At 28.5% G+C, this 10,665-nt stretch overlaps 2 protein-coding genes across 4 annotated transcripts in view; one reads left to right on the top strand and one right to left on the bottom strand.

Annotated features, from left to right (window-relative positions):
- Positions 1 to 233: 233 nt before the first annotated feature.
- Positions 234 to 10,665, bottom strand: part of LOC119610813 (serine protease snake-like) — a 15,817-nt gene continuing 5,385 nt past the window's right edge. Inside the window, exons 1-8 of one of the 3 annotated variants that reach the window (XM_037966191.1) lie at positions 8,236 to 8,366; positions 7,800 to 8,044; positions 2,584 to 2,892; positions 1,995 to 2,498; positions 1,848 to 1,912; positions 1,047 to 1,159; positions 829 to 984; positions 234 to 769 (exon numbers count right to left, since the gene is read on the bottom strand). In XM_037966191.1, coding sequence (XP_037822119.1) covers positions 343 to 769; positions 829 to 984; positions 1,047 to 1,159; positions 1,848 to 1,912; positions 1,995 to 2,498; positions 2,584 to 2,641 — 1,323 coding nt within the window. In that variant the 5' untranslated portion in view covers positions 2,642 to 2,892; positions 7,800 to 8,044; positions 8,236 to 8,366 and the 3' untranslated portion in view covers positions 234 to 342. Of the gene's footprint in view, positions 770 to 828; positions 985 to 1,046; positions 1,160 to 1,847; positions 1,913 to 1,994; positions 2,499 to 2,583; positions 2,893 to 7,799; positions 8,045 to 8,235; positions 8,367 to 10,665 lie in introns of those variants that run through there. The other 2 variants (XM_037966193.1, XM_037966192.1) reach the window with 2 other exon arrangements.
- The window catches only part of LOC119610815 (lectin subunit alpha-like), a 3,207-nt gene continuing 2,414 nt past the window's right edge, over positions 9,873 to 10,665 (top strand). Inside the window, exons 1-2 of the mRNA XM_037966194.1 lie at positions 9,873 to 10,046; positions 10,300 to 10,411. Coding sequence (XP_037822122.1) covers positions 9,924 to 10,046; positions 10,300 to 10,411 — 235 coding nt within the window. The 5' untranslated portion in view covers positions 9,873 to 9,923. The remainder of the gene's footprint in view (positions 10,047 to 10,299; positions 10,412 to 10,665) is intronic.

Genomic DNA, 10,665 nt, shown 5'->3' with positions numbered 1-10,665 from the left:
TGGAGTGAAGTGATACATTTTCGAATTAAAGATTTTTACTTAAAATTGTAAATGGCGAATCATATAATGCAGTTTGTAATTGATCGTGAACTACAAATAATGTTTTCGTGAATCAATTTCTTAGAAAAAAGTACTTACAGTAATATTGACACTTTTAATGATGGATTTAAGTACCGATTGTTGTTGAATTCAATTTTGAATGTTAATACTGCCGAGTAAAACACTTATGTATATTCGTTAAATATTTATATCATATAAATATATAAAATATTGTTTTTATTAAAAGTAATTTTCCTTTTTTTAAATATTATAAGGATACAAAAATAAAACTAAAAATTCCACTTATTTTCTATCAAATCTCACATCAATTTCTGGCCAAACAATTTGTTCAATCCAATCGATAAACGAAGAAACTCTCGTATATATCGAGGGTGGTAGATCGGCACAACCCAAGCCATACGAACTTATACCCACGACATAAAATACTTTGTCCAGTTCCATAATTAAAGAGCCACCCGTCTCACCTTGGCAAGATTCCTGCAGTTGATCCTTTTCACCAGCACATACATGATCATCACCGATATTCATATTTTCAAATTTATCATCTAGATTATAGATTTCTTGGCATTCAGCATTTTCTATAGTAGTTAAAGGTGATTTTACTAATTCATTAGGACCTAAGCCATCTAAACGTGAGTGTCCATAGCCCAAGGAGGTGAGTTTTGTTATGGGTATATCCGGCAAGAACCATAAACAAACTGGACGATTACTATAGAGTTGAAAAGAAAAATTAGATTTGTTTTTTTTCTTATGTTTGGTTTAACTTACTTTACTTCCTGATCCAATTCCACTAAAGCTATATCATTATAGATGGCCTTACTGGCTTCATAGCTTTGGTGCTTAATGATTTGCTTAATTTTAATAGAACCTTCCTCCGTTTCTCTTAGATTAGCATTACCCAATTGCACAAATGAAGGTTTTTCTCTGTAATTTTTTTTAAGTGGATAAGTGAATTTTTATTTCTGATTTCAGTTAGTAATAATTACCCTCCTATTTCGGCACAGTGGGCTGCTGTTAAAATATATCTCGAGGAAATTAACACGCCACTACAGGGATACCAAATTTTATTATCGCCGTTAGATTTGAAGCCTAAGGCAGCCTGATTTATAAATTTTATAAAAATTATTAAAATAAGTTGAAATTTTCAGAAATTTGTAATCGATTTTCAGAACTTTTGAATACTTTTTTAATTATATTCTATAGCTTAGTCTATTGATTATTTTATGGACTAGTCTATTGACTGGTGTGTGGACTAGACTATTGACTGTTCTAAAGCTTAGTGTATTGATTATTCTATGGACTAGTCTATTGACTATTCTATGATCTTGCCTATTGACTTTTCTTTGGACTAGTCTGTAACTAGATTATTTTCTACTGACTAGAATATTGATTGGTGTATGGACTAGACTATTGACTATTCTATAGTTTAGTCTATTGATTATTCTATGAACTAGTCTACTGAATACTCTATGGACTTGCCTACTTTTCCTATTCTATGAAAAAGTCTATGTTCTAGTTTATTGACTTATCTGGGGGTTAATACATTGATAGTCTCTTAACTGGTTTATGGACTAATGAAGTCGGTTTGAAATGGTTATGTTTCATATCCATTTTAATACAAAGTTTTCTTCGTGGTTTAACTTTAAATAACACATCTATTAAAAATTCCCTTTTACAGATTTTAAACGATTTTATAAATATTGTAAATTCTTAAAAAATGACGTATGAATTTCGATATTTCAGAAATAATGAGATGATTTTAGTTAAAATTTTTTTGCCTAACTTACCATAAAAGGAAATTCATTCAATTTAGTAGATTCTCCATTAATATCGGGATTTTGTAAATCACACTCTGTTTTAACAAAAAAAAAAAAAAAATTAAAATTTGTATAAAAATTTACACTTTATTTATTTAATCAATAGAATTGGCCAACCTATTTCACTGCGTCTTTTATCATTAAAAGGTTTTTCGGTATTAAAAATATCGGGTATAATAATTGAAGGTTTCTTGGTAGTTGTGTTATCTGTAGCTGTCACTTTATCAAGAAAAATATTTGAGGGTCTCTTCGAAGTGGGTTTGGTAGTTAAATTATCTAAAAATATATTAGAAGGCCTTTTAGCGGTAGTAGTTTTAGTAGCTAAGCCGGGATCAGTATTAAATACATCGTGGAAAATACTAAATGGCTTCTTAGTGGTAGTAGTGGCCTCTTTAGCCGTTGCAATGGGACAACAAACAAATTGTTCTTTTTTAATGAAATAACAGGTTTTGGGGTAAACGTTTTCTTTGTCCCATTTCCTTAATATTTCGGGACACTGTTCAAGCGATTTACACATGCCCGGTTGCGTGGATTCTTTGTCTAGAAAACAATCATCCCAATTGTCTTCGGGAAATATAATGCGACGCTGGTTAGATAAGGGACGTATGGCGGGTACACATACTGTGAAAGAAATTGAAGTACATTGTAGGATAAATCTTTCTTTGTGTTTAGTATTATAACAAGAATAATTCCAAAGAAAACTTACCATTTTCCTGTATTAACAAGATGACTGCAGCAAAAAATAAATGCCAATATAATTTCATATTGATGATGCTGCTGATGACCGTTGCGAAAATGACAAAAAAGTGTTTTGTAGAATTTATTAAAAAAGCGTTATAATATTTTGATGTTACGATTGGCAAGACAGTTTACAAATGACTGTTGTTATTGAGCTTGGAAATACTTAAGTTGGTCTTTAAAATCGTTTTAAGTCTGGCCAAGTAAGTCTGGTCGGGTTTCTTGCTGTTGCTCTCGCTCTCTGAATTTTCGATTGACCTCAGTAGTTAGGGTTTTCCTGTGAATTGGGATTATTGACGTAGAACTTATACATAAGTTAGTAGTTAGTTAGTAGTTAGGTAGTTAGTTAGTTAGTTAGTTAGTTAGTTAGATAGTTAGTTAGTTAGTTAGTTAGTTAGTTAGTTAGTTAGTTAGTAGTTAGTTAGTAGTTAGTTAGTTAGTTAGTTAGTTAGTTAGTAGTTAGTTACTTAGATAGTTAGTTAGTTAGTTAGTTAGTTAGAGTTAGTTAGTTAGTTAGTTAGTTAGTTAGTTAGTTAGTTAGTAGTTAGTTAGTAGTTAGTAGTTAGTTAATTAGTTAGTTAGTTAGTTAGTTAGTTAGTTAGTTAGTTAGTTAGTTAGTTAGTTAGTAGTAGTAGTTAGTTAGTTAGTTAGTTAGTTAGTAGTTAGTTAGTAGTTAGTTAGTTAGTTAGTTAGTTAGTAGTTAGTTAGTAGTTAGTTAGTTAGTTAGTTAGTTAGTTAGTTAGTTAGTAGTTAGTTAGTTAGTTAGTTAGATTAGTTAGTTAGTTAGTTAGTTAGTAGTTAGTAGAGTAGTTAGTAGTTAGTTAGTTAGTTAGTTAGTTAGTTAGTTAGTTAGTTAGTTAGTTAGTAGTTATTAGTAGTTAGTTAATTAGTTAGTTAGTTAGTTACGTTAGTTAGTTAGTTATAGTTAGTTGTTAGTTAGTTAGTAGTTAGTTAGTTAGTAGTTAGTTAGTTAGTTAGTAGTTAGTTAGTTAGTAGTTAGTTAGTTAGTTAGTTAGTTAGTAGTAGTTAGTTAGTAGTTAGTAGTTAGTTAGTTAAGTTAGTTAGTTAGTTAGTTAGTTAGTTAGTTAGTAGTTAGTTAGTTAGTGTAGTTAGTTAGTTAGTAGTTAGTTAGTTAGTTAGTTAGTTAGTTAGTTAGTTAGTTAGTTAGTTAGTTAGTTAGTTAGTTAGTTAGTTAGTTAGTTAGTAGTAGTAGTTAGTTAGTTAGTTAGTTAGTAGTTAGTTAGTTAGTTAGTTAGTTAGTTAGTTAGTAGTTAGTTAGTTAGTTAGTTAGTTAGTTAGTTAGTTAGTTAGTTAGTTAGTTAGTTAGTTAGTAGTAGTTAGTAGTTAGTTAGTTAGTTAGTAGTTAGTTAGTTAGTTAGTTAGTTAGTTAGTTAGTTAGTTAGTTAGTTAGTTAGTTAGTTAGTTAGTTAGTTAGTTAGTTAGTTAGTTAGTTAGTTAGTTAGTTAGTTAGTTAGTTAGTTAGTTAGTTAGTTAGTTAGTTAGTTAGTTAGTTAGTTAGTTAGTTAGTTAGTTAGTTAGTTAGTTAGTTAGTTAGTTAGTTAGTTAGTTAGTTAGTAGTTAGTTAGTTAGTTAGTTAGTTAGTTAGTTAGTTAGTTAGTTAGTAGTTAGTTAGTTAGTTAGTTAGTTAGTTAGTTAGTTAGTAGTTAGTTAGTTAGTTAGTTAGTTAGTTAGTTAGTTAGTTAGTTAGTTAGTTAGTTAGTTAGTTAGTTAGTTAGTTAGTTAGTTAGTTAGTTAGTTAGTTAGTTAGTTAGTTAGTTAGTTAGTTAGTTAGTTAGTTAGTAGTTAGTTAGTTAGTTAGTTAGTTAGTTAGTTAGTTAGTTAGTTAGTTAGTAGTTAGTTAGTTAGTTAGTAGTTAGTTAGTTAGTTAGTTAGTTAGTTAGTTAGTTAGTTAGTTAGTTAGTTAGTTAGTTAGTTAGTTAGTTAGTAGTTAGTTAGTTAGTTAGTTAGTTAGTTAGTTAGTTAGTAGTTAGTTAGTAGTTAGTTAGTTAGTTAGTTAGTTAGTTAGTTAGTTAGTTAGTTAGTTAGTTAGTTAGTTAGTTAGTTAGTTAGTTAGTTAGTTAGTTAGTTAGTTAGTTAGTTAGTTAGTTAGTTAGTTAGTTAGTAGTTAGTTAGTTAGTTAGTTAGTTAGTAGTTAGTTAGTTAGTTAGTTAGTTAGTTAGTTAGTAGTAGTTAGTTAGTTAGTAGTTAGTTAGTTAGTTAGTTAGTTAGTTAGTTAGTTAGTTAGTTAGTTAGTTAGTTAGTTAGTTAGTTAGTTAGTTAGTTAGTTAGTTAGTTAGTTAGTTAGTTAGTTAGTTAGTTAGTTAGTTAGTTAGTTAGTTAGTTAGTTAGTAGTTAGTTAGTTAGTAGTTAGTTAGTTAGTTAGTTAGTTAGTTAGTTAGTTAGTTAGTTAGTTAGTTAGTTAGTTAGTAGTTAGTTAGTTAGTTAGTTAGTTAGTTAGTTAGTTAGTTAGTTAGTTAGTTAGTTAGTTAGTTAGTTAGTTAGTTAGTTAGTTAGTTAGTTAGTTAGTTAGTTAGTTAGTTAGTTAGTTAGTTAGTTAGTTAGTTAGTTAGTTAGTTAGTTAGTTAGTTAGTTAGTTAGTTAGTTAGTTAGTTAGTTAGTTAGTTAGTTAGTTAGTTAGTTAGTTAGTTAGTTAGTTAGTTAGTTAGTTAGTTAGTTAGTTAGTTAGTTAGTTAGTTAGTAGTTAGTTAGTTAGTTAGTTAGTTAGTTAGTAGTTAGTTAGTTAGTTAGTTAGTTAGTTAGTTAGTTAGTTAGTTAGTTAGTTAGTAGTTAGTTAGTTAGTTAGTTAGTTAGTTAGTTAGTTAGTTAGTTAGTTAGTTAGTTAGTTAGTTAGTTAGTTAGTTAGTTAGTTAGTTAGTTAGTTAGTTAGTTAGTTAGTTAGTTAGTTAGTTAGTTAGTTAGTTAGTTAGTTAGTAGTTAGTTAGTTAGTTAGTTAGTTAGTTAGTTAGTTAGTTAGTTAGTTAGTTAGTTAGTTAGTTAGTTAGTTAGTTAGTTAGTTAGTAGTTAGTTAGTTAGTTAGTAGTAGTTAGTTAGTTAGTTAGTAGTTAGTTAGTTAGTTAGTTAGTTAGTTAGTTAGTTAGTTAGTTAGTTAGTAGTTAGTTAGTTAGTTAGTTAGTTAGTTAGTTAGTTAGTTAGTTAGTTAGTTAGTTAGTTAGTTAGTTAGTTAGTTAGTTAGTTAGTTAGTTAGTTAGTTAGTTAGTTAGTTAGTTAGTTAGTTAGTAGTTAGTTAGTTAGTTAGTTAGTTAGTTAGTTAGTTAGTTAGTTAGTTAGTTAGTAGTTAGTTAGTTAGTTAGTTAGTTAGTTAGTTAGTTAGTTAGTTAGTTAGTTAGTTAGTAGTTAGTTAGTTAGTTAGTTAGTTAGTTAGTTAGTTAGTTAGTTAGTTAGTTAGTTAGTTAGTTAGTTAGTTAGTTAGTTAGTTAGTTAGTTAGTTAGTAGTTAGTTAGTTAGTTAGTTAGTTAGTTAGTTAGTTAGTTAGTTAGTTAGTTAGTTAGTTAGTTAGTTAGTTAGTTAGTTAGTTAGTTAGTTAGTTAGTTAGTTAGTTAGTTAGTTAGTTAGTTAGTTAGTTAGTTAGTAGTTAGTTAGTTAGTTAGTTAGTTAGTTAGTTAGTTAGTTAGTTAGTTAGTTAGTTAGTTAGTTAGTTAGTTAGTTAGTTAGTTAGTTAGTTAGTTAGTTAGTTAGTTAGTTAGTTAGTAGTTAGTTAGTTAGTTAGTTAGTTAGTTAGTAGTTAGTTAGTTAGTTAGTTAGTTAGTTAGTTAGTTAGTTAGTTAGTTAGTTAGTTAGTTAGTTAGTTAGTTAGTTAGTTAGTTAGTTAGTTAGTAGTTAGTTAGTTAGTAGTTAGTAGTTAGTTAGTTAGTTAGTTAGTTAGTTAGTTAGTTAGTTAGTTAGTTAGTTAGTTAGTTAGTTAGTTAGTTAGTTAGTTAGTTAGTAGTTAGTTAGTTAGTTAGTTAGTTAGTTAGTTAGTTAGTTAGTTAGTTAGTTAGTTAGTTAGTAGTTAGTTAGTTAGTTAGTTAGTTAGTTAGTTAGTTAGTTAGTTAGTTAGTTAGTTAGTTAGTTAGTTAGTTAGTTAGTTAGTTAGTTAGTTAGTTAGTTAGTTAGTTAGTTAGTTAGTTAGTTAGTTAGTTAGTTAGTAGTTAGTTAGTTAGTTAGTTAGTTAGTTAGTTAGTTAGTTAGTTAGTTAGTTAGTTAGTTAGTTAGTTAGTTAGTTAGTTAGTTAGTTAGTTAGTTAGTTAGTTAGTTAGTTAGTTAGTTAGTTAGTTAGTAGTTAGTTAGTTAGTTAGTTAGTTAGTTAGTTAGTTAGTTAGTTAGTTAGTTAGTTAGTTAGTTAGTTAGTTAGTTAGTTAGTTAGTTAGTTAGTTAGTTAGTTAGTTAGTTAGTTAGTTAGTTAGTTAGTTAGTTAGTTAGTTAGTTAGTTAGTTAGTTAGTTAGTTAGTTAGTTAGTTAGTTAGTTAGTTAGTTAGTTAGTTAGTTAGTAGTTAGTTAGTTAGTTAGTTAGTTAGTTAGTTAGTTAGTTAGTTAGTTAGTTAGTTAGTTAGTTAGTTAGTTAGTTAGTTAGTTAGTTAGTTAGTTAGTTAGTTAGTTAGTTAGTTAGTTAGTAGTTAGTTAGTTAGTTAGTTAGTTAGTTAGTTAGTTAGTTAGTTAGTTAGTAGTTAGTTAGTTAGTTAGTTAGTTAGTTAGTTAGTTAGTTAGTTAGTTAGTTAGTTAGTTAGTTAGTTAGTTAGTTAGTTAGTTAGTTAGTTAGTTAGTTAGTTAGTTAGTTAGTTAGTTAGTTAGTTAGTAGTTAGTTAGTTAGTTAGTTAGTTAGTTAGTTAGTTAGTTAGTAGTTAGTTAGTTAGTTAGTTAGTTAGTTAGTTAGTTAGTTAGTTAGTTAGTTAGTTAGTTAGTTAGTTAGTTAGTTAGTTAGTTAGTAGTTAGTTAGTTAGTTAGTTAGTTAGTTAGTTAGTTAGTTAGTTAGTTAGTTAGTAGTTAGTTAGTTAGTTAGTTAGTTAGTTAGTAGTTAGTTAGTTAGTTAGTTAGTTAGTTAGTTAGTTAGTTAGTTAGTTAGTTAGTTAGTTAGTTAGTTAGTTAGTTAGTTAGTTAGTTAGTTAGTAGTTAGTAGTTAGTTAGTAGTTAGTTAGTTAGTTAGTTAGTTAGTTAGTTAATTAGTTAGTTAGTTAGTTAGTTCATTACCTGGTTACTTTGTTGGTTGGGCGCCTGAGTTTTTATAAATCCGTCCAATAATGTTCTGCAACCCCTAATTTGCCTCATTTACACCCTCTTCTCTTGGTTTACATGTTAGTTTTTACAAGTTCATCTCCTGCCATTAAGTTCTAGATGCGTTTTTATGTGGTAAATGTTCGGATAATTTCTCTGCTTAAATATTTGCGAAATGTAAATAACCCACTTGAAGTTGGAAGACACACAAGATAAATATGCTGAAATTATAATTGAAATTTTTTACTTGGAGGCACAAGGAAGGACTCCTAAGGAAGATTTGAAACAAGTTTAATTCGTGATCGATAACAATTACCGAAATTTACTTGTTTTTAAAGATTAATGCGAATACTATTTTTTCAAATTTTATTTACACTTGTAAATTCCAATCCATTAATTACCCCTGGCATACCTTGTCTTCTAGAAAAACAGCATTAAACATGAATCTTCTACATTTTCTAGATTCTTTTTCTTCTTTATTTGTACTTTTAAGGATTTTAAGTTGATTTTTTTTCGTAGTCGATACAGAAAAAACAAGAATGGCATAAACAAGAATTTGTACTACGGACTGGTTACGAGGGAAACATTTATCTATCTAACGCCTTTTGTAGTAATGACATCCGCAAACACAGACTTGGTAGGTGAATGTAAACTAAAATCACTATGGGTTGGGAGTAAGTTTTCCAATACATTCATATGTAGGGAATTATAAAAACAATGTAGCTTATATGTATTCCTTTCACAGTACTTTTTAAATAATAATTGTATTATTGTTTTCAAACAAAATAATTTGTAAAAAAATAAGAGGCGTTTGTCACAGTTTATCAGCCATAAAAATAAATAAATGTAAAATATTTAGTGCCAGTCATGGTGCAATAATACAAGGTAAAATGTTAGTAGAACAAAAGTCCAAGAACGTCTGTCTATTCAGATGTTCAGTAATTTGATTATAATGTTAATTGTTTACTTGTCATATTACTGGTAATCTATTGTAGAGCCACTTTGAATGCTATACACTTTTCTTTCAAAACAGTTTGAGCTGAATTCGTGAATAATAGTTATCGTAAGAAGATTTTAAAGCCCGTGTAAATTGTCTTTTTAAGCTCTCAAGTTGAAAGATTATATATTTATAATAAAAAATCATAACAATTTTAAGGGATTCACACATGATTCATTGATGTATTCACTCAACATTTGAAACCAGTTTTTATACCCTACACCACTTTAGTGGGGAGGGTATATTGGATTTGTGCTGATGTTTGTAACATATAAAAATATTCGTCCTAGACCCACCTTAAAGTATACCAATCGGCTTAGAATCGTTTTCTGAGTCGATTAAGCTATGTCCGTCCGTCCGTCTGGCTGGCTGTCCATGTAAACCTTGTGCGCAAGCTACAGGTCGCAATTTTCAAGATAATTGGATGAAATTTGGCACGGACGTTTTATTTGACCCAAGGACGAAGCCTATTGAAAATGGTTAAAATCGGTCCATTATTTCACCTAGCCCCCATAGAACAGAACCGCCCGAAAAGGGCTTCTGAGCTCATAATTATGTTAAATATACAGATATATCGATAAAATACGGCATAACTAAGTTTTATAGAAGTCTTGATAACCCTGCCAAATTTCATAAAGATCGGGCCCCATTTGACCCTAGCTCCCATACAAAGTCCCCTTCAGAAAATTACTTGAATGTCCCAAATTAACTTATAAACACAAATATCGCGATGAAATTCAGCACAATAAAATATTATGTAAATATAAATATATTCACAAAATTTTATCGGGCTTGGTCCATATTTGCCCCTAGCCCCCATATAAAGCCTCTTTCAGAAAATTAGTTTTTCATCCATAAATTGCTTAAATGTATCGGAACAAGGGAATATTGAAGATAAATGCGATATTATGAAAAATAAATCACATTTAATATTCATAACTGGTGTAGGGTATCATATGGTCGGCCACGCCCGACTATACTTTCTTACTTGTTTGTCTTATCAATACATGAATTGAAATTTATGAAAAAAAAATATATATTAAAAGTACAATGAATCTTGAAAAATTTAGTTATTATCAATTGTACTCTCTATATTAAAAGTTATGGAATTATTAAAACGTATAGTATTTTTAGCAATTATTATAGAAATTGCAAGTGGTATACCGGTGGATAAATGGCATAAATCGGATGATTTGCCAACATTTTTTATAAATACGGAAAATAAAGTAATTATAATAATAGAAGTAATTATAATAAGAAGATTAAATTGATCTAATAAAAAAATCAGTGCAGTTTGAAATAAAGATTTTTTAAATAAGGTAATATAAGATCATATAGTTCAAATATTTGATGAAAAAATGGCAAACACTATTTCAAGAATCACTAGGATTTCTTTATGAATAATATGATCTTACTTTTTTATAATTGCGCCAAAAATATTTGATACACATTTAATTAAAATGTTAAACTTGTTTTTAGTATAACTGGCATGAAGCTTGGAATGAATGTGCCTCGAGAAATATGTCTTTAGTGGCCGTTGATACTATTGAGAAACACCGAGCCTTAGATGCTTTACTAAGAAAACATTTTGGTAAGTTTTCAAGAAATTTAAAAATAAACATTACATAAATTCAGCCCTGTTGCTCCACCCAATTAGGTTCCAGATCTATCTATCTATCTATCTATCTTCTATCTACTATCTATCTATCTATTATCTATCATCTATCTACTATCTAGAAGATCTATCTAGAATCTAGACTATTATCTAGAAGCGAGATCATCTACTATCTACTCAGAGATCTAGAGCAGATCGAGCGATCTATCTAGATCTATCTAGAGCGAGCT

Source organism: Lucilia sericata, unplaced genomic scaffold, assembly GCF_015586225.1.
Source record: "Lucilia sericata isolate MDLA Ls3-8-SP2 unplaced genomic scaffold, ASM1558622v1 Contig001280F_arrow, whole genome shotgun sequence".
NCBI lineage: Eukaryota > Metazoa > Arthropoda > Insecta > Diptera > Calliphoridae > Lucilia > Lucilia sericata.
The sequence above is the reverse complement of the archived record's forward strand: the minus strand, read 5'-3'. Positions and strand labels throughout refer to the sequence as shown.